This window comes from Ochlerotatus camptorhynchus, unplaced genomic scaffold (assembly GCF_037179485.1).
Source record: "Ochlerotatus camptorhynchus isolate MF236.1 unplaced genomic scaffold, CSIRO-AGI_Acam_v1.1 ptg000406l, whole genome shotgun sequence".
NCBI lineage: Eukaryota > Metazoa > Arthropoda > Insecta > Diptera > Culicidae > Ochlerotatus > Ochlerotatus camptorhynchus.
The window spans coordinates 2,924,198-2,952,143 of NW_027040892.1; the positions used below are offsets into that span (position 1 = coordinate 2,924,198).

The following is a 27,946-nucleotide window of genomic DNA, read 5'->3' on the forward strand; positions in this document are numbered from 1 at the left end:
GAAAAACTAGAGAATAACCAGGAATTTGGTAGAAGATAAATTTTGTTCAAAAATATTAAAAGCTTGGTGTCTTAAATATATCTCTAAGAAGTTTTAATCTAGTCGAACACTGTTGATCAAATTTCTTAAACTAGAACCTAAAGATATGTTCTCAACAGAAGTTTGGAATATTCCTGGAAAACTCTTGGTATGGCATTTAAAGTTAAAAAAATACTATAATATATTTTCCACGGATTTCATTGCAGAATTCCTAACTAATTTTCTTAGGAATTTCCTTACAATGCGTCCCCAAATGTTCTTGGTAAGGATCTCTTGGAATTCTCTTGAAACTGTCCTTAGAGATAGAGATAAGGTTGAAATCTCCTACCGAACCCATACAAACGTTTTGGTAATCCTTCAAAATCCTTATGAATTACTTTAGGAAATATTTTCAAACTATCTTCACAGTAGCTGAACTTTAAGCTTTGGAACTTTTCTGATATATGATGAATAAGATTCCATTGAGATTATCAACCTTATCTTCATGCAGCTCTCATCATAATTCCTCTAAGATTAGAATAATGCAAACTTTATTTATATTTGTTGTGACTGCGCTTTCAGTTTTTTCATGAAAATCACCATGGGTCAAAATAAATAAGTTATATCAGGAGATTACCGCCAATAAAGGTTTTCTTTTAATAAGGGATAGTTATGCGATTATAGTTGGAATGTTATCATTATTTTATTTATTTTTAGTTTAAGTGTTTAAGTATTTCCAGAATTAATCGAGTTTTATTTTTTGCTAAAAGTCACCTATCCTATAACCTGAAAATAATATTAGCATCTACCAAAATTGATCGATCATGATAAAAGTGATTCAGCCGAACATGTAGTTTCAGGATTGTAGTCAAATCATCAATAAGTTTGCCATATTTAATTAACTTTTGTTGAGGGAATAACTCAGGAACACTCAGGGTTAAGAAGAGCAGTAGTAGTTTTATTAATCGTTCAATCAAGTACAGGTTTGAACTAAAGGGAATCATTAATTTTTGCTAACAATTTCCGTTTCCTAGGAATAGGGAAATAGGGGCTCTAATTGCTTACTACGCCTACAATTTTGAATCAGCTTCCGAATCACCTTGAGTTCCTTGAAAATTCTTCCGATTTGCTTTAGAGTTCCCTAGAATACAATTTATAATCCTCATAATATGTTTTTTTAATTTATTTATTTTGTAAATTAGTTAATTCATCAAGGCTCAAATCCGGACGCTTTGCGGGGCTAATAGTTTCATATTACTTTTAAAAATGTTTCTTAAAACTAGAGTTAGTACAAGAGGTGTACAAGTGATAGTCTCTTCAGAACTATTAAACTTCTACCTGATTTTTACCAGAAGATTACATTAAAAAATCTTAGTATAAAAAATCTATCGATTCAGCCAAGTATGTTTTTAATAATTAACATGCACATTAGAAAAAAAAATAAATCAAACAGTATCAAACATTTCATTTCAAAACTTTATTGGGTTTCCAGTTTTGAAAATTAGGTTTCAATACATTTATTCCAAATTTTGTAAAATTAGGCTTTATACATCGTCAGAAAGATGTTCGTTTTCTAAGCACAGTTACATTTTTTGACCCCATAGCCGTTCATCTGAATGTTTAAATTGAGGATTATAGAACGTTTGTGCACAATAGTTCAAATTTTTCAACATTGAATTTATATTTTTAATGAAAATTACGGATATTGAACTACTTCTACACCTCTAAAGAACCCATTTATGGTAATTACAAAAGCTAAGAAATTTTCAAAATAATTGACAATAGTTCTGAATTTAAATAAATAACTTATTTTCCAGTGATATCAATTTCTGAAATCAATGATGTCGGCACACATTTTTTACCTGGTCAACCCGTTGACATGATTTCGGAAAAATATGCCCGGGATAAAACCGGAAATGTAATATCTTAAAATCATGGTCCAGCCTAGATTAGTCCATACCCCGTTCAGAGAAAGTATTTTCCAATGAACTTCTTCATCCTAAAAGTTTAAGATTATGCTTATTTCCGCAGAAATGGTGCCACTATTTGCTTAATGCTAGATGACTGCTATCTTATTCTAAATTCAAAACAGAGTGATAGAGAACCTCTATCGGGGACTTCCTCCGGCCAAGCCCTAACACGTAATTTTGATGATTTGCCCATAGAAGGGTGAGGTGGATCCGAGCAGTAATTGGCCTAGGTCGCACTTCTAGTTATTCACGAATACAATTGTGTCCATCGTCACAGGATTAAATACACTCTGAGTTAAAGATTAACGGAGCTCATTGTACAAACATTTATTGGAACAACAAACAAAGTCCTGCCCAAAGCTTTCTGATGCGAGCAGACCCCAGTAAAAAACCAGATGTGTACTTCATGGACGTAGCCACTTTTGGCTCCAGTTGCTCGCCGTGTAGTGCCCAGTTCATCAAGAACCGTAACGCAGACGAATTTGCTGTCGACTATCCCAGGGCAGCGGAGGCGATAATCGAGTGTCATTACGTGAACGACTACTTGGACAGCTTCGACACCATCGAAGAAGCTCAACGAGTGGCAGCAGAGGTGAAAATGATCCACGGAAAGGGCAGTTTCGAAATTCGAGATTGGCACTCCAATTCCCACGATGTGCTCAGCCATCTAGGCGAAACGGTGGCTTGGGAAGTGAATGATGATATGATAGTGGTTTACCACCCATTGTAGCACGGAAACTAAGTCCGACAGCAGTGGGCTCTCTTCTCTGTTTGTCTTGATCAAGCTTAATAACCTCTGATTGTCCTCAACATGTCGCTGTATGAAGGGCCAAAAACGGATTGGGTAGACCGATAGGCAAAGTCGCCTATACGCATCTACGGAACAAGAGAATCTCCTTCCAGCAACTTGATCAGCCAATTGGTCAAAAAGACAAGCCCCCAAACAGGAAGATGCCGCAATGAGTTGGGAGAAGAGCCCGCCCTTTATCCACGAAATGTTATCAACAGGGAGTTGGCATTCCCACTCTCCCCGTCGATATCGCTTCAATCGGGTGCCCTGTTGGACCGTCCTTTCCCTTTTATTTATGTATTTCAATGTATATACGAGTTGATTGTAATGATTGTTGTCAATAATACTTACATTTCGATGAAAATCGTGATACTTATCATTACAGAAACCAATTTTGAATCGTAGACCATGTCGTTCAACAATCCACTCGTTCCGAGACGGGGCTCTGTGATAAAGCCCTCTTCTTCTTCATGTTCGATCGTCACCCGGAATGCATGCAAATGAAAAAGAGATACAACCAGGATTAGTTTTTTTTTTCAATAGTCCTTGTTACACATTATCTGTCTTATCTTTTTTTTCTTCCAGTGTTTATAATTTCCTTTTTCTCGATCTTCTTCCTCTGTCGATACACCATCTGAAATTTCGCTATCCTCATTATTATAAATTTCTTCCACTTTCTTTTTTATTTTTTCTTTGTCTTTAGCTAGTTCTTCCCATTCTTCTATATTAAGTTCTTCATATCTATCAAAGTCCTGATTTAATGATTTCCTCCAAGTAAGGCTTGGTCTACCCTCTTTTTTCTTGTTGAATTTGAATCTATACGCTAATTGCAGTGGATGATTCATCTCTCTTCTTCTGATATGTCCAAAATAACTTATTCTGCCTACCCTAACTCGTCTATTTATTGTTTTTCCTGCTAAGATTTTTCTTGCATTAAATTTTATGTTACTTGGTTTTTTTACAGCTATTAAAAATGTTCCTTAGAATAATTTTTTCGTAGTTTGCTAGTGCCACTCTGTTTTTCTTTGTTAATACCGCTACCTTAGTTCCGTATAATAACGCTGGCGCCAAAACTGTATTATATATAAGCTTTCCTAATTCCCAGCTCGGATGAAATCTTGTACAAAAATCTACTACTAGTCTTGAAGTTTTCAAAGCGTTTATAGATCTATTCCTATTGGTTAATTTCCTGTTTAGGGTTGCTGTCAGACAAACTCCAAAATACTTAATATATTCAAACGGTGGCTTCGGAAGTGAAGGACCTGAACCTGGATAAAACAGAAGGGGTAGATAGAGTTTTTGGTATGCTGTGGCTCCCAATAGAGGATGTACTGGGATTCTCAACTCAAATGCGAAAAGATATTGCTGCGATTATCGATGAAGGCCGACGACCGACCAAGCGCCAAGTTTTTCGGTGTGTCATGTCATTGTTTGACCCCCTGGGCTTGCTGGCCGTGTACACAGTGCACGGAAAGATCTTGATCCAATCGATTCCGTTGGCTAAAATGGATCGGAATCTTGAAGCAGGTCGATAATATTCGCATTCCTCGTTGTTGCGTTGGTTCAACTGCTTCTACATCACTGCGTTCCGTCAAGCTGCACGTATTTGTAGACGCCAACGAAGAAGCGTACAGCGCAGCGATTTATTTTCGTTTCATTCTGGTCAATGGGACCATCATCTGCAGCCTAATATCGGCGAAGACGAAAGTGGCGCCTCTTAAGCCACTATCTATACCTCGCTTGGAACTACAAGCGGCCGTCCTTGGGGTTCGACTTGCATCGTTCGTCATAGATACCCATACTCGATCCGCCGAAAAAGGGGTCTTCTGGTCAGACTCTAGCACCGTCTTAGCCTGGTCCCTCCCCATGGACATGGAGGTTGACGGTACTGAAGCAAAGGGTTATGTTTAATTTCTTTATATTTGCAACGATGATGATTTCCTATAGTGACACATATCACCTTCTTAATGCTTCAGTATACCTCAAACGATTAATTCTTGGTTGTTAATAGAACTTCCTTGATGCAATCGGCTGCATTATGCAGACTGAGCAATTCTGATTATAGTATCAGATTTGTTCTGTATACAGAGGAACTGGGAGGGCTTATTAAAAACTTCTCACCAATAAAGTAATGATCTTCTTGTAAATTTTGCATATAATTTTATTAATATTTTATTTTATTTAAGCATATTATTTTTGTTACAATCAATTTGCATTAGCATATAATACAAGAGATTCAATATTACTTGCTCGTTTTCGCGTAAAATAATCAATATTTATCTTACTTGTAATTACCTTTGAAAGTTTTTTTTTCAAGTTTTTTTTTTTGTGATCTGAAAATTTACCCAGTTTGGTTAGAAGTTTCGAAGCTAACGCATGTCCACAGGCCTAATAGAAAGATAGGCAGAACAAGTGTATCATTAAGAATGGTTGCATGCAGGGTTGCTTCCACTCACTTGCTATAGATGAGTGATTTTCGGAGTTTTGAATTCGTTAGATGTTGTAATGGAGATTTGTGCTGTTGGATGCGGGTGGAGATTGGAGGGCGGGTGTTTGCCTGTCAATTTCGCTTTCAGAGTGTCGCAGTCAGCGGTTTTATGATTCGTGAGCGCTCGCGATTCGTAGAATCGTTGATTGTGACTGCAAGTGGATTTGACGGGTTTTGTGTGTCGGACGCTTGCTTTTTGGCCTCTTCTTGTGTCTAATATGTGCAGTAGGGTGTTTCATTTTGAAAAAAGTGATGAATTTTTGATAGGCCACCCTCCAGTTCGATTCATAGCCCCAAAATATGAACCTGTGCAAAAAATGGTAAAGATTGATGAAGGTTTAGAGGTCGCGCCAATGATTTGGATTTTGTATGGAGATTTTGGTGAATTAGTATGGGAAATTATTGATTTTCGTTTACATTGCTCTAACTTTGGTTGTAGTTGTCCAAACGTTGAAAAAAAAAATATGTGGTTGTCATGACAATGATCAACAAGCCTGTTGTTGTTGCGATGAAATTGGCGTTGTTGCCTTGTACATATTCATCTGTCAATTTACCCTATTTTGCCATTTTTTCACATTTTTATAATTCTTGATACGCTGCAAAACTGAGCGTAGCAACTGTAGGCTTTTTGTTTATTGCCATAGCAATAACATACTAAATTTTTTCGACATTTGGACAAGTAGAAGCAAAGTTATAGCGATATAAGCGATTTTTTAAATTCTTCCATAGTAATTCCCATACAAATTTCAAATCATTGGCGCGACCTCTAAACCTTCATCAATCTTTACCAATTTTTGCACAGGTTCATATTTTGGGGCTATGAATCGAACTGGAGGGTGGCCCATCAGAAATTCATCACTTTTTTCAGAATGAAGCACCCTAATGTGCAGAGTATCATTATAACGTCTAATGGTTTTGAGATTCCTGGTGGCGTGAAATATATTTGTGAGAATATCTTTTTGAGATTTTAGCAGTCACGTTTTGTTTGTAGTTTATATTTTATTTATTTCATGTAATTATCGTAAATAATAGTTATTCAAAGCGCTGTGGATTATAAGATGCTCGATGACCCTCAAGGGATCGATTTTGCTTACTGAGCAGAAAATCATGGATTTAACCCCAAGCTCTTCCACAGCACAATAAATCGCCACCATCATTTGTATGTTTGATATTGAACATTAACCTCGGAAACTATTTGCATATCAAGCGAAAACGTAGTCCTGTATTGTCGCGAAGCGTTATGGTTCTGAGATGCTCGATGACCCTGGAGGGATCGTTTTTGTTTACTGAGCAGAAAATCATGGGTTTAATCCCAAGCTCTCCATCATGACTCTTAAAATTCATTATCACTAAACAAAATTAATATGTTCTTTCGATAGCCGGCTATCGAGAGATTAAATAAACAACAAATAAACAATACATACTTTTGGTTGCATCGCCAACTTGAGGTGAATCCTAACCGAATACCCTACCCAACCCTCCAACTCCGTAGCACTTACATATGAGGGTGTCGCTAAGTCGGTGGCCTCTCGTTAAGTAAGTACTACATCAACATTTCCTTCCCTATCCCTAGTTATGGTAAAGATGGGCGTGGCCGGGAATAGCGACAGTCATGCTTCTGTTACTCTTGTTTAGATTGGAACCAATGTTTACTCCTCAGCATTATTCCTGAAAGTAGTCTAACTGAGAATTTCAGAAGAGACGTGAGTGTCGCTAGTATCCAATCTACGAAGTATATCATAACAACGCTAACGCTAACGCTAACGCTAACGCTAACTCTAGCACCGTCTTAGCCTGGATTCGGTCAGACGCCCGAAGATACCGACAATATGTAGCGTGCCGCATCGGGGAGATTCTCACGCTATCAGAAAGCAGCGAATGGAGATGGGTGCCTATCAAAATGAACAGCGCCGACGAGGCAACGAAGTGGGGAAACGGACCTTGCTAATCGACGGAAGGGAAGTGGTTCCGGGGCCCGGAGTATCTCTACCATCCTGAGGAGCAGTGGCCACAACAGAATTTCAAGCAAAAGGTCTGTACAGAGGAGGAACTTCGGCCGTGTTTCGTGCATGGAGGCTCGACGTTGGAGCCTCTAGTGAAGTTTGAACGATTCTCTCGATGGATGCGTCTTGTCCGAGCAATGGGTTATACACTCCGGTTCATCCGAAATGCTCGACGAAGTAGAGGGCAGTGAGACATAGCGCCGTTGAACTCAGACGAAATTCGAAGAGCGGAAAGCATTCTTCGGCACTGCTGTCAGGAGGAGAGTTATCCAGACGAGATCGCCCAAATGAAGGCGGGGAAGAAAAATGTCGACAAATTATCACCAATCTATAAGCTGTCTCCATACATCGATGAGTGTGGAGTACTGAGGCAGGATGGACGGATTGGAGCAGCAGGAAACACAGAGTTCAATGCAAAGTTTCCAATAATCTTACCGAAGTCACACCGATTGACTACTCTGATTCTCGTCCACTATCACCGTAGAAACCATCATGCGAATCCCGAGATGGTGGTGAATGAGGTAAGACAGAATTTCTATATTTCTCATCTTCGAGCAGCAGTAAGGAAGACTTCTCAACTTTGCCAAAAGTGTAAGGTCTACAGGTCACAACCGTCAACGCCAAAAATGGCACCTCTGCCGGTTGCCAGATTAGCATTCTTTAAACGTCCTTTCTCATATGTTGGAGTGGACTATTTTGGCCCGGTGCTTGTGAAGATTGGGCGCGCTCACGCAAAGCGCTGGGTGTCATTTTTTACATGTCTGACGACTCACGTAGTTCACCACGAAGCTGCGCATAGCCTGAGTACGGAGAGCTGCATAACGTGCTTTCGCCGATTTGTCGGGCGGCGTGGAGCCCCTTTTGAAGTATACAGCGACAACGGCACCAACTTCCAAGGTGCTGAGAGAGTGCTTAGAGAACAGATCTGTAACGGCCTGGCAGAAACATTTACCAATGCCAATACAAAATGGTTGTTCAACCCACCCTCAGCTCCACATATGGGTGGATCTTGGGAGAGGATGGTCCGTTCTATCAAATCCGCCATTGAAAGTATCGACACCGGATGAAAGCTTAACGACGAAGGAGGACGAAGCGGAAAGTATGGTTAGTTCTAGACCGTTAACCTACCTGCCTGTGGAGTCAGAAGAGCAAGAGGTCCTAACGCCAAATCACTTTCTGCTTGGGAGCTCCAGTGGGGTCAAGCAACCAGTCACAAATCCCACAGATCACCGGGAGGCAGTCGTAAGCAGCTGGAAGCAGATCCGACATCAGTTAGACATCTTTTGGCCCCGTTGGTTGAGGGAGTATTTACCAACGATTTGTAGGCGGACGAAATGGTTTAGCGATACCAAACAAATAGAAGTAGGAGACCTAGTGGTCATTGCGGATAGTAGCAAACGGAACAACTGGATACGGGGTTGAATAATGGAAGTACAGCCGGACCCCAATGGCCAGGTACGACGAACTACAGTTCAGACGAGCTCGGGATGCTTAAGAAGACCAGTCAGCAAGTTAGCCGTGTTAGACGTCGGTGATCCAGATAAAACTGCTCCGGATACGCAGTGTAACGGGGGCGGGAATGTTGCTGTACAGTCTGGCAACGATGGTTAGCATCGTAGTACCAACTTTGCAGTATTAACTTAAACGGTGATGACGGGCGAACGTCAGATTTTGCGTCGGAAACTCAGAGAGGGCAGAACAGAGCGGAATTGAATGCGTGGTAGATAGTGCGTGGAAGGCGGAAGAAATTCAATATTACAGTTAATTTATTAATTTTCCTAATACTATATGCATAATCTTATTACTATTGAGGCTATTTTCGTGCATATTTAAGTGATTTCGAATATCGTGCGAACTAATCGCTCGAAATCGCAGTACAAAACAAGCCAACATTTGGTCAATTTAATTGACTATAATTGTGAGTAAAACTTAAAAAAAAACGATATGCAAAATGGAAAATTTATGAAAGTTTTATACATACAGCCCATAGTACGATACTGAATTCTATTATTACCTTACCTAACCTGCAATACGAAGCCTACACTGAATTGTAAGTCTACACTACACAATGTTAATCTAATGCTTAAACTAATGAAAATGAGTCATCCGTAACGTCATCGAGAGTTGAGGAATTCTCCCAAATGTTGATCTTTTCTGGATTGGCTCCCGATCACCACTAACATGTGTTGGTAATTATTTACCCGATATTGGTTGATAAGATTTATCACTCCCGGTAGAAGTGGAACGCCAGTGTTGTATTTCTTGGTGGGTGTTGTTACTTGAAGATCTTTGTATAGCTTCTGTATATGTCCCTCCAAGGACTCCCATAAACCACCGCCAGCTTTGGAGTTCAGCTACTATTCTCCCATCTCCAGTTCTAATACTGGGCGATATGAAGTCACATGGTACTGGTTGGGGTGGATCATACTATGACAATAGAGCGGGTATTTTCTATGATTTGTGCGACGATTTCAACTTGAATATCTTGAACACTGGTGAAGCACCACAAATAGCAAAACCTCCTGCTCGGGACAGGTGTCTTGATATATCTTTGTGCTCTAACTCACTATCATTAGATTCGTCATTGGGATGACGAATTTTCAAAGATTTATCTTGAGAAATCCGATGCATTTAAAGATTTTTCGTAGGCGTGAAAGATCTGAGCTTTTTGAAAAGTATCTTCCCGTTCGTTTTCGAAGGATTTTCCACCGTCGTGAAATATAGACGGCCAAGAAGATTGTTGTGATGAAAACACCAACGTAGATGGGTCGATGTATGTCGAATCAGTGTTTCCACAAGTCGTGCCTTATGCACTTGTATTGCACTAATCACTTTTGGGGGATATCGGAGATATATTTACTGCAAGCTGTGCTTAAAACACAGTTGCACTTCACTCGCGCACTTTCGGATGAACAACGAAATTCGTAAATTGACTGCAATACTGCACTTGTTTCCTTTTCTTCCACGACCGGACAACAGGACAGAAAAAGGGATGTATCGCTTCCGACGGTATATTTTGTACTATCCTATATTTGCAATTGTCTCCTCTATCCTACCTATGTACAATGTACTTAGTGACCACTACAAGTGGGCATCAGTGTGTAGCGCATGCGCGCAGTTTCCATCTCTCTTCTCTTATCATCTCTGGTTTAGGATTAGGGTGATACCGTTTTAGTTTTAGATTCGTTTCAATTTATAGAATTATGATTTAACTTTAAGTTTAGGTTTAGGATTTAGTTAGTTCATTTAGGTTAAGTAGGTTTAAGTTCATTTGGGATTAATTTAGTTTAAATTTAGTTCAACATCAATCAGTATCTAAAGCTTGAGAAAACCTTAAAAACTTACTGAAAGCAAAGAAAAAAAAAATACTGGCGTACTTTTATCGAGGGACTTTCTAGAGAAACCTCGATGACAACGCTGTGGAAAAAAGTTCGCTATATGCCAAAGTAACGGTTCTCCGGATGAACCATTCACAATGTTGGAATTTTCAATGGCGATTCTTTCTCTGCTCCGGGAAGCGATATGATCAAATTCGACCTTCAAAAAAACCTTCCCGATATCGCTAAAAGTCGATTACTTAACCTGTATAATTACTTTACGGAACTCAAAATAGTTCCCCCAGCATGGAGACAGGTTAAAGTAATAGCTATTCAAAAGTCTGGGAAACCCTCATCTGATCACAATTCTTGCCGTCCGATCTCTATGTTATCATGCCTGAGGAAATTATTAGAAAAAATGATCCTATTAAGACTCGACCATTGGGTTGAATCAAACAATCTACTTTCAAATACGCAATTTGGTTTCCGGAAGAGTAAAGGAACAAACGATTGTCTAGCGATGCTTTCATCTGATATTCAACTGGCCTTTGCGCATAAGGAGCAATTGGCTTCAGTCTTTTTGGATATTAAGGGCGCATTTAATTCAGTTTCCATAAACATACTGTCAGTTAATCTGCACAGTTGTAGATTACCCGGTATTTTAAATAATTTCTTGTATAATTTGCTGTCCGAAATTCAAATGACCTTCAATCTAGGTCAACTGACAACTTTTAGAATTATCTACATGGGCTTACCCCAAGGTTCATGCTTAAGACCCTTACTTTATAATTTCTATGTTAAATATATTGATAACTAGTTGGATAATCTATGCACACTTAGACAGCTTGCAGATGATGCCGTGGTTTCCCTGAGAGGTCCACGTGTGGAAATCTTGCAAATACCATTGCAAAGCTCCTTAGATAATCTTTCCTTCTGGGCAAGAAATTTGGGGATCGAGTTTTCACCACAAAAAAACTTAACTGGTAGTGTTGACATGGCAGTGGTTTCCAGCCCAACTGCGTCTAAATCTTTTGGACAGAGACATTACCCAATCTTTAACCTTCAAATACTTGGAGTCTGGTTTGATTCAAAATGCACTTGGGGTACCCACACTAAGTATTTGAAACAAAAGTGTCAACAAAGGATCAAGTTTCTACTATCAATTCCCGGGACATGGTGGGGTGACAATTCTTTTAGTTCTTGAGTATGGCTATTTTTGCAACCTCTCGGCAAGAAAAAGCCACCTAATCAAATTGGAACGTATTCAATGTAACCGTCAGTTGAATGCGCTAAGAGAGACTGTCTAAACGCAGTGGCTTATGCGCCACTCTCGATAACGAGAAGCCACTAGTCGTGTTCAATAAAGTTGCCCGACTTAACTGCTAGAAGCATGAGCAAAATTCTCCAGGGACTCCACCCATTTTTTTTTTCATAAAGCTAGAGATGACCACACATTTCCTAATAAAGGTAACCGAGGTGGATGTAAAAGATACAAAAGTGAACGAAAAGCATTCAACACACAATATGAGTCTAGAGGTTCTAGCGGGCGTCAAACCCCGGCAGAACAGTTTCTGAAACTTCGTAGAAATGCTCAAATTGAGGATCCAGTCTAGATTTGTGCGAATCTATCTTAATTATATGTCATCGGATATTAGCCTTCCGTGCTATAACCCCCCTCGTGTACGCTTTACTAACTACAGTTCCCCCATTGACTATGATCTCTCCATGAAACAGGCTATTAAAGGAGTTCTAGATCAACTTCGAACTATCTCAATTCCCCGCATTTTTGCTGAAAAGTACCAACAAGTCAATTGCAATAGAAGATTTTTCACTGATGGATCACGCATTGATGGATCCACTGGCTTCGGCGTCTTCAATGAATACTCAACCGCCTTTCGGAAACTTCAGGAACCTTGTTCCGTTTATGCTGCTGAGCTAGCAGCATTGGGGATGATTTTCGACATGCCCACAGACCATTACTTCATCTTCTCGAATAGTCTCAGTTTGGTTGAGGCTATTCGGTCGATGAAACAGGGTAGGCACTTATTTCCTTTCAAAGGTAACTGAGCAGATGAGTGTGCTGGTCGAAAGATCATATATGAGTACCTTTGTAGGGGTCCCCTCACATTGCTCAATCCCAGGCAATGAGAAGGCAGACTCTCTCGCAAAGGTAGGCGCACAACAAGGCGAGATTTATGATAGAAGAATTTCACATCATGAATTTTACCCATTAGTACGTCAGAGTTCTCTTTTAAGTTGGCAAAACGATTGGACAAATAATTCTCTTGGGCGGTGGTTACATTCCATTACTCCAAATGTTTCTTCGACAGCGTGGTTTAAAGGTCTGGATGTAAGTTGGGGATTCATTTGCGTGATGTCAAGACTTATGTCCAACCACTATTCGCTAGACGCACATCTCTATAGAATAAACCTCGTTAACAGCAATATATGTAGGTGCAGAACCGGTTATGATGACATCGATCACGCAGTTTGGTATTGCCCGGGTAATGACGCCTCCAGAGCACGACTATTGGATACCCTAGTGGCCTGAGGTAGACAACCTTTCCGTGAAATAAGAGATGTATTGAGAACCCGTGATCTTCCCTACATGCAGGCGATCTACGAATTCCTTTGTTTGTCTGATGTACGAGTTTGATGTGATCATCCCCTCCTTTCTACACATTTTCCAGCCATTGTGTCCTAGGCTTATTATCCACCTGTTTCTGTGCTACTTGTCCCTGGTCAGCTAGCAGCCACGTCAACCGTTCGAGAGTAGTATCTGAAAGAAGCTTCAGAAACCTGTTTCCTACCTAGATCCTTCCAATCGAAATTGTTACCCATTAACCTCGAGCCCGCCTCGAGTAATTGGTACCCAATACTAACCTTAATTACTGCCCCGTAACGTGGGTGGATCACCTTTTCGTGGTACGATACGGAATGTAAGATCTACCACCGATTCCTAGTCCTGACTATTTCAAACTAGGGGAACAGGATTTTTCAGTAATCCAAGGAACACATCTTAGTCCTTGTTACTGTTTACGCCTTGTTGATAGTGACAAGACTCGGCTTTGTCCACCGAGGATGATCTTGAAACAAGGAAAAAATAAGTTAGTTAGTCTTGATCTATGTGATTGCTTATCTTCTATTCGTTGTTCCCTAGTTTGAAGTGGTTAAGACTAGGGTTCTGATGCATGGTCATTATCGGTGTCATACCTTAATTTTGTTGCTAAGGAATCCAATTTGGACTGACAAAGGGGCGCGTCTTTGGAGGGTGTTTCAACACTCCGAAGGGTATAAATAGCGGGACCTTTCAATTAGAGTCGGATCCTTGCGATAAATGCGGAAATGACAACTGTAAAAAAACCGAATACTTCATCATTTCTCAATAGTGATGGAGTAATACGACATGCACTAAACTAAGGACACAGGATATACTACAATAGATAAAATTACTGGTCGCAGTGGTGTTAGGTCCCAAACAGAGGAAAAAAAATATGCAGTTTAAATGTTAATTAAAAAGATACGGATTTTTGGCTCCGCAAAGTGTCACACCCGACTGACCTTAGGAAATTAACAAACTAGTTAAAAAAAAAACATCAGACTTTTTTTAAATTCTTTATTTAGGTGATTTTTAGCCCAGAAGTGTTAGTTGACAGCTCTATTTGATAAGCATTCATATTTATATTTAAAGTTCCTTCGCATTTTCATGATAGCATGTCTAAATCATCGATATTGATGGCGATTGTAAAACATGCATTTATAAGAAATAAATAGAAACAAAACCTGACATTTAGAGGGAATGAAACAATTGAGCAAGCACTGTAATCACTTACGAGAAGAAAAAAATCACTTGTTTGTTAATATTTTTCTTTTCTATCAGATTTATAGTACAACGTTTTCTATTACCATTATCCTTTTTTAGATTATTTAAATGGTGGTATTGCAAAAAGACGAAATTCCACTACCCTGTGGTGATGTTGATTTGCGTTGGCGAGCCTTGACTTCATTGCTATAGTTGGGTAAAGAAGAATTGCATTATAACACACCATCGACTGGAAATGCTCTCGCAACGTGGGGCTTTAGGTAGTGATGAAAACGTCGCTAGAACTATTCCACAGCCGCAGTCAGTTTATGAGCAAAAAGAAGGACGCACATTTTTGCCTGTAGACTTGGAGACAAACTTCAAGTCTCCGCGTACATCTTTCGGGTTAGGCAAAGATGTGCGTCTATCTTTAAAAAAAATCTGTCGCATTAATGGCCCTTCGCTCATTTTCAACTTCTATTCAATTTTCATACTGCCGTACTCTAACGGAACTATCCACCTACTCTCTTCTAAAGATCATTCTCTAGCTGATAAATTATCACACTAAAGCTTCATGTTAGCATTTCCAACCAACTCTCCTTCATTGTTATTGTTTAAAAAAGCTGGTATGCCCTAATTCCAGCTCTATCTAGAATTTCACTAGGGGCAAAGAGCTAAGCTTGTACCGGAATTCAGCCACTTTGACACTCGCCAAAATTTTCGTAATGGCACCAAAATAAAAATCACAAATTTTCGACAAAAATAAAAAATAAAAAATCTCTATTCATTAATTAATTTTTCGCTATTTGGCCTGCAACCGCTCAGTTGTGCTATGAGATGCGGCTTTCGAATTTCGTAAACCATCGTATCGGAAACAACGTGTCGATAAAGACGATGATAATACACAGCTAGCCCTGTTGCTTGGTACTTCCATCGAAGAGAAGTATGAGGCATTCAAGTACAGAGTCCAGTATAACGGAACCTTGTTCGACTCTATGCGGGTTTGCGGCAAGGATATATAAATATCACTACTACTGTTCCTCATTGTAATCTACAACTTCATGCCAGGTATAATTGGCCATGTTCCGACCAGCGAGCTGCTTTTGAAGCCTATCATTATGAATCACCTCAACGACTTTGATTTGGTTAATGACGTTGTCCAATGGTGCTTTGATATGCAGAGAAAGCTCAGCAACCTGATCGATCACTCATCTGCTTCAGGTCTTATAATCATCGTCAAAAATACCAAATCATTGGACGTTATCACTGACAACCCTTCCAAACTACTGAGTAAGCAGTTGAGAAAGTTGATAATTTCCAAGACCTTGGGATCCAGATAGCGTCAAGTGATAGGTGCACACATCATGAAAACTATGGCTGCCTTTAGTGAGCGATATTTGGAGGTTCATCGAGATTCACTGAAGGTGCTCACTGCACTGCTCAGCATATTTACCCAACAAATTCTGAAAGTGTGCTTATTTTTAAATATTTCCCGTTTTCTGCCAAAGATATCCAAACCTTTCCCCTCAAATCAATTTCCATTGATGCATACATAAATATATCTTTTCCTCATTTGGAAAAATTTCTCCAACCAATTAGCATTCAGCGAACGAATCATCGCGAAAACCACCATCGTTCAGTCCTTCGCTTTAAACATTTCCACCACCTTGGATTCCATAAATTTTCCTACATTCTGTACCTTCTCGGAACGCACGTGTGCAACCATCAGGAAGAGCTATTGCTTCTCACACACCGATGGCGAGCAATGGCAACGACGACTACGACAACGAATGGCACGGACCGGTTTAAATGTTGAAACTAAATTTACAACCTTGGCCGGGGATCGGTACCTACCTATCTAGTTCGATTTCCCAGCAAACTGCAACACCTGAGCGCTATTCCCCGGTGCTGGCCGGGTTGATTTGCTCGCTATCTTTTCCAGTTTGCAATTTCTTCCCTAGATTTATCTCGAGACCAAACCAGCTGGGTACGTACAGCAGTGGCAGCTTCCGATGCAAAACTTGTAAATTATTATTTCGGAATTATTATTTCATATGGAAACGGGGTTTTTATCTCTATCGAACCGAACGTGGAAAGTTTTTCCTAGAAAGCGTGGGATGGCGTGGGCGGGGAGCTGGTTCCGGATCGCTTAAATATTGCAACCCCAACGGTGAGCGCGCTTCGGAATATTAATGTGCAACTGCTGCGGATCGAAGCAAGGGGGAAATCTTTGCTTATTGATAAAGGATTGTATTTTGTAAGCGCAATAGGAAGGTACCTGGATGACTGAGTTCAAACTAGGTTTTGTGGCTTGCTGGTGGAGGGAAGTTTTGAGGAAAACTTTTCGTTCCCTTTGATTTTTGTAATATTGAATCAAGGGAAGTTGGTCCTTTCTGAGGGGGGAAGGAACCCGAAAGAGGCGAAGAGTTTTCAATTGTTCCTCAATGGGTGAGTGTGATTGTGGGTGGGGGGGAAAGAGCAAGTGATAATTCGATTGTGGAATCAATCGAGCGTGAAGAGTGAAAGTTGGTCGGTCGGAAGTTTGTTCTAAATGCTTGGATTGGTACTTGAACTTTTCCATACTTTCTGTCTGTTCGGAACAGGAGCTGGGAGCAGTGCGATGTGGAGCAGGATTACCTCACGATACACGATGGCAAATCGCTGGAGGCACCCGAGATAGGAAGGATTTGCGGTGGCGACGCGCTGCCCGATATCGTATCCAGCGGGCCGGACATGTTGGTTCAGTTCAGAACTTCGCCGTACGATGTGCCCTTCCATCCGAATCCGGTGACCTTCCTGCCAGGGTTTGAGCTGGAAGTGCATGTAAGTAGTAGTTTTTTTTTTGTGGATATAACATTTGTAACACAAGTCTACTTTATTCTGTCAATACATTTATTTATTTATTTATTCATTTCGTCAAGCCAATGTAGACTACATACAATGATTATTGCAATGTTTACTTACATATCATGTCAATAGTTCCACAATGCATATTATGTAGGCGTATCAGTTGATTGATTAAACTATTTTTGGCATAGCTTGTTCTGCAGGATTTTTCAGAAAATAAATTCCGTGTTGTAAGATGTCGACAAGGTGTGTAAAAGTTTAATTGATAATTTAATCTGTGTGCAGTGAAATAATGTCGTTAATGAAGAAAAGCATTGTAAATTGGCGCTCTTAAGTGTTTGTATATTGATGAGCAAGCAGCGCGCTTCATAAGATGGTAATAGAAATGCAGTCCAATTCGATTTAGATAAAGCATATAAAAGGAATTATTTTTGGACAGATTCTATGCATTCTTAGTGTATGGAAATTTATGGATTCCATACTAAATAGGTGGCAGAATTGGTCTTACATGTGTTATATAATAGTGTATGGGTCTTCGTAATTATGAATGAACCTTTTAATGAAGCCTATCATTCTGTTTGCTTTACTAATTATCGTATTATAAAGTTTTACAAAAGTTATTTTGGAGTCTAGGATTACGCCTAGATCACTTACAATTTTGCATTTGTCTACTATTTGGTTACCTAATGATATTTCAATATGCGGTGTTTCAAATTTCTACTTAATGCTATTGCGGTACATTGTTTTACGTTCAGTTGAAGTAGACTTTTACTACCCCAGGTGTTGAATCTAATAATTTCTTGCATCGCTAGAATTACTTATTTCTATGATGAGCTTCAGTCGTCTGCATATATCTGCATGATTCATTTTGTTTAAAAGAAGTTATACTTGAAAGAAGCCACGAACGGAACAATATTTTTGAACACCCACTTGGAAAATCCGTCGTGGTCAGGTTCAAAAATCGTGAAGTCGTTGAAATTGGTAAAAATCGACCGTGTGCAGTGTTCTCAAACGTTTCCGTGAGCGGCATACTATCGATCGGCAGGATCATAGCAAGCGTCGTTGTGGAACTAAGGATCGGAAACTGTATTTGAGGGTGTTGAGAACGGTTTGGGCAAACCAAGGGCTGTCGGATTATGATATCACCAAGAAATTCAATGCCATCCAAAGCACCGTCAGAAAGATTCGTCAGCGTGAAGGATTTCGATATTTTCGGGCCAGTAAAAAACCAAACAAGCTACTGGCCAAAAGACGTGGTTCTAATAAAGTAGTCTGGATCCATTTATCTCCAGGTACGGGTCAATGTTTGTCTGAGGCTTACTGTACTCGGGTGGCGTTTAGAACAGGCCTTGGCCTTTATGACGCGCCATATTGAGTAATTCAGCGGATTAAGATCGGGGCTGGATTGCGGCCACATATCCTTCGTCCAGAACGGAAGATGCTCCTGCAATCTCTTCTGAGTGCGGTTCGAGGTGTGGCACAAAGCCCCATCTTGTTGAAATACAACATTTGGCTTCGGACCGTACTGTTCTTTGATCCACGGAAGAACATACTTACTTAAAATCCCGATGTAGACCGCCGTGTTGACCTTGCCACGTCTTTTACCGGAAGAGAACTAGTATACCGGTCGGTTCTGGAATTTGATACAGGATCGACGGTAAACATGCTCTTGTCGGTGAACATGATTTCCGGATTTTTTCACTTAAGGAAGTTCAAGATTTTCTTGCATCGTTCGACTCGTAGCTCCCGGATGCGGTTGGTAATCATGTGAGTTTTTTTTCCGGGCCCTCAACTTCGCCCCGCAATATTTTTTTTTTTAACTCTTTATTTGTTCCAAATTCAAAATAAATTACATTTCATTTTTAACCTAGGTGCTCCAGTTACTGCAGTAACTTACCAGCCTTAATTGTTATGATATACATCTAAGTGTTTTTACATTGTTCCTGTCTTGGCAATTCAGTATTTGAAACAGGTTTTTTAAACCTGCATGTCAGTAAAACTAAAAACTAAAACTAAATCTTATCTAATTATAAAGGGAATTAATCGTTGCAATTGAGGATTGCAACGATTTTTGCCTGAAATTATTCATTATTTTGTTGGACATTTGTTCTAAAGTCTCAACATTCGAAATTCTATGTACTTCGGTAGTACTATACTAGGGAGGCAACTTCAAAATCATATTCAGAACTTTGTTCTGAATCCTTTGAAGTGCTTTTTTCCTGGTAGTGCAACAACTAGACCATATTGGCACAGCGTAAAGCATGGCCGGTCTAAAAACTTGTTTAAATATTAGAAGTTTATTCGTCAGGCAAAGTTTGGATTTTCTGTTTTTAAGAGGATACAAACATTTTATATATTTGTTACATTTGGCTTGAATGCCCTCAATGTGGTCTTTAAAAGTTAATTTTTGGTCAAGTACTAATCCAAGATATTTCACTTGGTTTGACCAGGAAATTGGAACTCCGCTCATAGTGACTATGTGACTACTACTAGGTTTCATAAAGGAAGGTCTAGGCTTATGTGGAAATATTAAAAGTTGAGTTTTGGAAGCGTTGGGAGAAATCTTCCATTTTTGTAAATAGGAAGAGAAAATATCTAAACTTTTCTGCAGTCTGCTGCAGATAACACGAAGACTTCTTCCTTTAGCGGAAATGCCTGTGTCATCAGCGAACAAAGATTTGTGGCAACCCTGAGGCAAATCAGGGAGGTCTACCCTGAGGAACTCCTGCTCTAACAGATAGTCGATTAGATTTGGAATTTTGATAATTTACCTGCAGAGTTCTGTCTGTTAAATAATTTTGAACTAATTTCATAATGTAAAGAGGGAAAATTAAACTTTTTCAATTTAGCAATCAAACCTTCATGCCAAACACTGTCGAACGCTTTTTCTATGTCTAGAAGAGCAACTCCAGTTGAGTGGCCTTCAGATTTGTTTGAACGAATTAAATTGGTAACTCTTAAGAGTTGATGAGTAGTTGAATGCCCATGGCAAAATCCAAACTGCTGATCTGCAAAAATTGAGTTCGTATTGATGTGAAGCATCATTCTATTCAAAATAATCTTTTCAAAAAGTTTACTTATTGAAGAAAGCAAACTTATTGGACGGTAGCTAGAAGCTTCAGCTGGATTTTTATCTGGCTTCAAAATTGGAACAACTTTTGCATTTTTCCATTTATCAGGAAAGTATGCCAAATGGAAACATCTGTTAAATAATTTTACCAAGAAAGACAAGGTACTCTCTGGGAGTTTTTTGATGAGGATATAGAAAATTCCATCATCACCTGGAGCTTTCATATTTTGAAACTTTTTAGTTATAGACCTTACTTCGTATAAAAAAAGTCCCCCAGGAATCATCAAAAATATTTTCCCGAGAGAAAATATTCAGAAAATCCCGAGCAACCTGATTCTCAATAGGACTAGTAAGACCCAAACTGAAATTATGGGAACTCTCGAATTGCTTAGCAAGTTTTTGAGCTTTTTCCAAATTTGTGATCAAAATTTTACCACCTTCTTTAAGCGCTGGAATTGGCTTTTGAGGTTTTTTCAAAATTTTTGTGAGTTTTCAAAAGGGTTCGGAACTCGGGTCTTATTTAGAAACATTATTTTCAAAAGTTTTGTTCCTCAGGGCAGAGAATCGTTTTTTAATTTGTTTTTGTATATCCCGCCAGATAACTTTCATGGCAGGATCGCGTGTTCTTTGATATTGTCTCCTACGGACATTTTTAAGACGGATCAAGAGCTGAAGATCGTCGTCTATTATAATTGAATCGAATTTAACCTCGCATTTTGGTACTGAGGCAGCTCTTGCTTCAACTATAGAAGTAGTCAGAGATTCAAGAGCATAATTAATTTCATCTTTGGTTTGCAAAGGAATGTTTGGATCGAAGTTATATTCCATAAATGTTCGATATTGCTCCCAATCAGCCCTATGGTAATTGAAAGTAGAGCTGTTGGGATTACAAATTATTTCTTGGGATATTTCAAAAGTTACTGGAAGGTGATCAGAACCGAAGTCAGCATGGGTAACCAATTGGCTACAAAGTTGACATGAATCAGTTAAGACCAAATCAATAGTGGAGGGATTTCTTGCAGAAGAAAAGCATGTTGGGCTGTTTGGATATTGAATAGTGTAATAACCTGCAGAACAATCATCAAACAGAATATTACCATTGGAATTGCTTTGAGCATTATTCCATGAGCGGTGTTTTGCATTAAAATCACCAATAATGAAGAATTTAGACCTATGACGGGTAAGTTTCTGGTGGTCACCCTTGAGAAAATTCTTTTGCTGGCCTACGCATTGGAATGGCAAATAGGCAGCTATAAACGTAAGTTGTCCAAATTTTGTTTCAACACAAACTCCCAACGTTTCAAAAACTTTGGTTTCAAATGAAGAAAAAAATTTTATGTTTGATTCGTCGGTGAACAATTATGGCAACGCCTCCACAGGGTCCATCAAGACGATCATTTCTATAAATTAAATAATTTGAGTCCTTCTTAACCTTATGGTCAGGTTTAAGGAACGTTTCAGTTATAACGGCAATATGCACGTTATGAACTCTTAAAAAGTTAAATAGCTCGTCTTCATTATCTTGAAGAGATCGAGCATTCCAATTTAAAATGTTTAATGCTTTAAAATCCATTACTGAATTTTAAAGTCATGACAAATTTAATAAAAAATTTACTCCAGTTTGAATAGCATCAAACATGGAGTTAGATTTAAGCATATCAGAAATCATGTCAATTAATTAATTCTGTAAAAATTCCATTTTAGGGGCAGTAATGCTTCCTAAGTCAAAATTGTCAAAATTTCCGTTAGAACGTTGGTTAGTATTTTGATTTCTACCCGCTGCAATAGCAGCATAGGTAGCTCCATTAACTCGTTGAACATTGTTAGCAGCGAGGGGAGTAGGTACAGATGAAACATTTGAAGCAGGGGTGCCCCGCAATCTTCCTTTACGATCTTCCATGCCGTAAAGTCACTGATCCCGTGTTCCTTTGCCATTTTCCTTATTGAAAGCACTTGATTCACCCGAATCTTCCTTTTGGTAGCAGCGATAACGCTCGGAACCCAAGATGACCTCGGACGACCTGTGGCCACCTTCGCGGATAGTTGTCCTTTCTTTTCTCGGTCTAAAACTCTTTTGACGGTCCACCGGGACACTCCCACGGCGATTGAAATGTGTTTTTACGACATTTGCGCGTGGGACAAATCACGAATTCGCTGCCACTTCGTCATGGTGCAACTGTCAAACTAAGTAAATCATTTTTTTTATACACAGCCTACTACGGTATGAGCTATATGCTACGTGCATGCAAAGAAAACCAAGGCATTGTATGCACAGGTGAAACGGGAACCTTATTTGTACGATGGTTCAAACATTATCACGCATACGGTAGCTTTAGTACAGGAACTCGTAGATCACCTGCCTTCTGTGATAAAGATGAATTGGGCCATCTTTCGTCAATCGAAAAGAACTGTTTCGTTTTCGGAATTCAGCGAGTGGATAGGTCAACTAGTTGATGCCCTGGGCAAGGTAACGAGACAAGCACAAGTGAAAAATGTACCAAGCAACTAGAAAGACGCAGTCGGAACACCCACACGGAGGCTAAGGAAAGCAAGATCGGACAAAAAATGTGCTATACATCCGGCAAGGCCTGTCCGACCTTGGATAAATGCGAAAAATTCCTGAAGATGAATTCGCAATCCCAGTTATTAAAGAGAAAAAGCTGTTCAGAAAATGGTTGAAAAAAACATTTGAAGTCATGTGAAGTGAATATTCCTTGCAGACAGAATGGATGCCCATTTTTGCACCATCAGCTTCTGCATGATGATCAGAGACATAGACAGGCATCGACAGCTTCTGGTCAAGTAAATCCGCCGAATAAGTTCACGCCATCCTGCCAGTGCTGATAAAAATCTTTTCTTCTACACTCAATTTAGCTGAAAATGAAGAAAACCTTAACAGATAGACCAACTACCTGCATGAATTTCAATTTTGATATAAACAAATTCCCTTGATCTAGGCAACCTCGGAGTATCAAAAATAACATTTGTTTTTCTTCATTCGTGGCTGGATTCTCATTATCGCCTCTGTTGTTGTTGTAAATATTGATATTCTTCTTCATCTTGGTCGGGATGATATTGAGAATCAAATGCAAAATGATTATTTTCATTTAAAAAAAATATAGTGCTGAAGAACGTGGTTTTTAGACATAAGTCGACGGCAAATTATTGCCTCAAGCTGATCTGATGATAATATCGATGATTTTTGCAGTGTGGTCGTCAATATTCAAAATAATCATTTTTCCCAAAATGTCGTTGATTATTTTGCTTTTGAGGATCACTTCTGATTTTGACAATTTTGTGTTTGATAATCGAGCACTGGTGAATATCAACAAACGCGTATTCGTTGATGTATAATAAACTCATTTGTTCATTTCGCTCGTTTCGTAGCTACGAAGATGTTCAAAACAAACGCAATTCATCGACACTGGGTTGAAGCGACCTACTCCTTGCATGTGATAGTAAATGATAAAAACAGACACTGCATCCTGCAATACCCACCACTGTTGTCTTGACACAGTACTGTTGAAGCACGTCAAAGTCACGATACATGGAAAAGGGAGGTCCATCTCTACCTATGCGTTCCTGGATGACGGATCAACGTGCTCATTAATGGAACACTGTCTCTGGGAACATTTTTTCAAGTGGTCAAGCCATTGATTACAGTGGAAATGCATACAATCATAACAGGATGCATTGGCATTGTGCCATTAAATGTGGTAACGATTGAATAGCTTTGTCACAAGTTTTTATCGAACCGTACAAGCAAAACACATTTTTCTTATATCCAATATAGGGTTGGAGTTAGTACAACCTCTGCATATAATTCAAATAGAAAATTTAATGGCAGTTCTTTCAATGGACGTAGCGTAGCGTACAAGCAAGTTTTTCCAGTATGCATATTTTTGTAAAAAAAAACCTTCACGAGATTATTTTCTAGATGGAATGCATTTGAGGAAGCAAACTTTACTCGAAAATTAAGCTAACATAAAAATTTCAACATTATTCAAAAAATCTTCCAGTGCCACATTCTAGAACTTGTTCATGTTGCCAAACACTGTAAATTCTGCATACCTTTCATTCAAATCTGTAATAGAATCTTACATTTCCCGGTTGGGTGTAGTTCAACAAATCAAATTGACGACCCCTAGGACCCCTCCAACGCCAATGAGTATAGCTTATACAGAAAGTTCAAATGCACATTACCGCTGTGTAATGGAAGAGCTCTAACTGTACAACTTCGTTGACGACAATAACCTTCAACACAGCCATGATCACAACATACGTGAATTCCATTTGGTTTGATTTGCGATATCCCTATTAGGCACGCTTTTCAGGGCATTATTGTTATGCTATGAAGTAGACTTTCAATATCGTTTTGTTCTATATCCATCATATAAATACAGCAGCCATTTTTATCCACATCGTTACAACTTGAAAATTCCCTCCCGCAGATCCTGTACGTCAACTCCAACTCTCAGTCCTACATCCGTCAGCCGGGTCGCTGTGAGTTCTCGATCAGCGCCTTCGAAAGCCAAACCGGTGAACTGGAAAGCCCGCAGCATACGCTTCCGCCGGAAAGCTCCTGCATCTACCACTTCCAGGGCCGTCGTCACGAAACCGTGTGGATCTCGTTCATCAAGTACCACTCGGCCATCGATCCCACCGGATTCGAGTCGCCCGCCGAGTGTGTGACGCAGCTTCGCATCTGGGACGGGCGATGGTCGGTCACCTCCCGACCCTACGGTAAGTTGACCTCTGTGTATTGGTGTGTGGTTTATTGAGGTGTGGTACCAATTTCCAGTTTTCTTAGGCTCCAATCCAGAATATATCCGCAATGCCAGCCTGATCGAGCAGATTTGCCGTGAGGAGGTTCCCCGACTATGTTCGCGATCGCTGATCACCAAGGGAAGTCGACCTTGTTCTACGCAAGGTGAGATATTTCTAAGGCGAATTTCGAATCGAGTTTTAATTTATTGTTCCCTCAACAGAGAGCTACCTATCAACGGGATCCGATCTTACGATCGAGTACCGTCCCAGTCCCATTGGGACCGCTCGACTGTACGGACCGGCTTCAGCCTTCAAGCTGCGATACGAATTCGTTGATAACTCGCTGGGAGGTGCACCACTGGAACCTCTGGTCGCTCCTTCAGCAATGCCGGAACCTGCAGCTCTGATCCAATTCCACCCCAAGTCATGCGATCGAGTATTCCGATCATCGTCCGCTTTGAGAGGAATTTTCCGATCGCCTTCCAACGTGTTCCTCTACGGAAGGGGTGGTTCACCAAACATTTCCTGCACTATCAGATTTGAAGCGGGACTAGGAGAAAGCGTACGGTAAGATCAATGTGTGTTAACAACCAATTGAATAAATCTAACGCTCAACATCTCTCCTCAGACTATCAATAACACGATCCCGCTTCGGTGGTCGTTCTTGTCAAAACATGCAGAACCGATCCGGGCGTTGGCACTGTAACCACCACAGTGGACCAAATGCTGACCTTCGAATCAGTGAAGTTCCCTGGACGGACATACCTCCGCTTCCACGAGACTGCCTGTGCTCGGACGTTTCCACCTCCATCAATCTAGCTCCGCTAGCTGCTAGCATTGTCGAAGTCCGCTTCACAGCTATGCAAATGGACGTGGATCAGGACTTCCGAGACTTCTATTTTGAAGGTCGGTACGAGTTCGAAAAGGACGAATGCGATACGGATTGGAGTGATCGACGGCTTCGTGGTCGCAGCGGTGACGCACTTCTCAGACCAACTCCTTGCCCTGCGTTGATACAACCTTGGTTGTTGGAACCGGAAACCGAAGGCAGCTATCTGGTCCTGAAAATGAAAGGCTTCTGGATGCCACCACTGCTCCAATCGGCTCCTCCATGTCCAACTGACGCTCGAATCTCGGTATACTCCACAAATAACCCGAAGAACTCTCGCGATCTCTGCCCCTCCGGTCCAGACGTAGTCGCTTTCTCCGACGGGTGGGACAACGCCTACGAATACAGCGCCCTTGAAATCTCCAAAAATCTCATAATTGAGTTCAAGAGTTCCCGGAAACCGCGGGAGATCGAAGGCAACGAGTACAAATTCTCCTGGATGGAAATCTACCCGGGCAACGACTGCCCGTACAAGTGTCAAGAGCTGCAAGCGTGCATCCCTTCGGAGCTTTGGTGCGACGGCAAGGTCCACTGCCCTTCAGGCCAGGACGAGAGCCCCACCGAGTGTGATATTCGGCTACCCCTTTCGCCGCTGCACGTAGGCATCGCAGCCGCCTTCCTAACACTCTTCCTATCGCTCGCGGCAGGCTTGACCGCCTGTGCCCGAAGGAAACGGGTCGAAAAGAAGCACCAACTGCAGACGCACCACGTGGACGCTAACGGGCGATTCCCGCACCATCCACCGTATCCGCATTCGAACCCACACCACCACATGGCCAGCAGTCACGCCCTGACACCCATTTATCTCGATCCCACCAAGGACAGCTTCTGTTGACAAGAGCTGGAGACTTCGGTGTAGCCCATGCCGAAGTCCCAGGATTTCTACTACTTTGCGTTCAATCGTTAGTGATGGGCACGCGCACGTGAGATGGAGAGAGGGAGAGAGAGAGACGGCGAGATAGTAACGAAGTGGAAAGTAGAAAACGAATTCTGGTGATATTTAAGTGTAGCGAGCAAATCATCAGCAGTAGATTCAGAAGAAATCCAATAATTAGGGGAAAACAAATCTTTCGAACAAAACAAAAAAAAATCGGCGCGGAAATCCATGCTAGAGTAATTGACCTACATAACGAATAATAATAATAATAATGAAAATAATAATCGGCAAGGAAGGCAAGAAGGACGAGGAAAGCAGAACGAACGATGAAGTGCTAGTGATTGAACCAATTAAAATAAGCGACTGAGGCGAATGGTGCGGAAATGATGAATTATGATTCACGGGTGGATTGTGACACCCCAAACAGTTGAAGGTGTGCACAGTGCGGTGGGTCTTTTTTGGGAGTTTTTCGGGAAATTACTTGCGGAGGTTTTTCCTTATTGGGTCGAGATAATTTGTCTAATTGAGTTTGGTGGAAGCCATGATGGTTTTGATAGTTTTTTTTTTGGAAAATGATAATTTATCAATTATAGGTATACCACGATATTACGTAACTCAGTCAAAAGTGCTGCCATCGCCGATTTCTCGGAAACGATCATTCAATCAAACAAAGTAATGATACCATCGGAAATTCGAGACAAACCTCCGGCTACTGGTAATGTTGATTTATATGATTGAATTGTAATTTTGAGAGATATCGACGATGACGGTCAGAAGTGACCCGTAATACTGAATTTAAAACATTTTAAAAAATTCGACAAAACAATTTCGTGAAGACACAATCTGTGTTGGATTGTTTTGTCCGACAGAGGAAGGTCGTGATGAGTTCTTCTGATTCTTCCCGGGAGAACTTTTATCGTGTAGTTTTCTCCCGTGTCAGTAAATCCTAGGAACTACTAAGCCTCATCTTCCTTTCTTTTTTGTCTCATCTTTGCTTAGTGCCTCCTAAATAAAGCTAAATTAATTAATTAATTAATCTTTGCTTAGTTTATGATGCCGAACTTGTAGTTTAGTGCCCTGTCATTTTTGGCAACACGACCTCATCAGC

At 40.3% G+C, this 27,946-nt stretch overlaps 1 protein-coding gene across 1 annotated transcript in view; it reads left to right on the forward strand.

Annotated features, from left to right (window-relative positions):
• LOC135710925 (uncharacterized) overlaps positions 1–27,316 on the forward strand; it is a 209,204-nt gene extending 181,888 nt beyond the window's left edge. The window contains exons 7-11 of the mRNA XM_065233630.1: positions 16,992–17,211; positions 24,757–25,048; positions 25,116–25,235; positions 25,294–25,639; positions 25,701–27,316. Of these exons, the coding sequence (XP_065089702.1) occupies positions 16,992–17,211; positions 24,757–25,048; positions 25,116–25,235; positions 25,294–25,639; positions 25,701–26,796 (2,074 nt within the window). The 3' untranslated portion in view covers positions 26,797–27,316. The remainder of the gene's footprint in view (positions 1–16,991; positions 17,212–24,756; positions 25,049–25,115; positions 25,236–25,293; positions 25,640–25,700) is intronic.
• Positions 27,317–27,946: the final 630 nt, after the last annotated feature.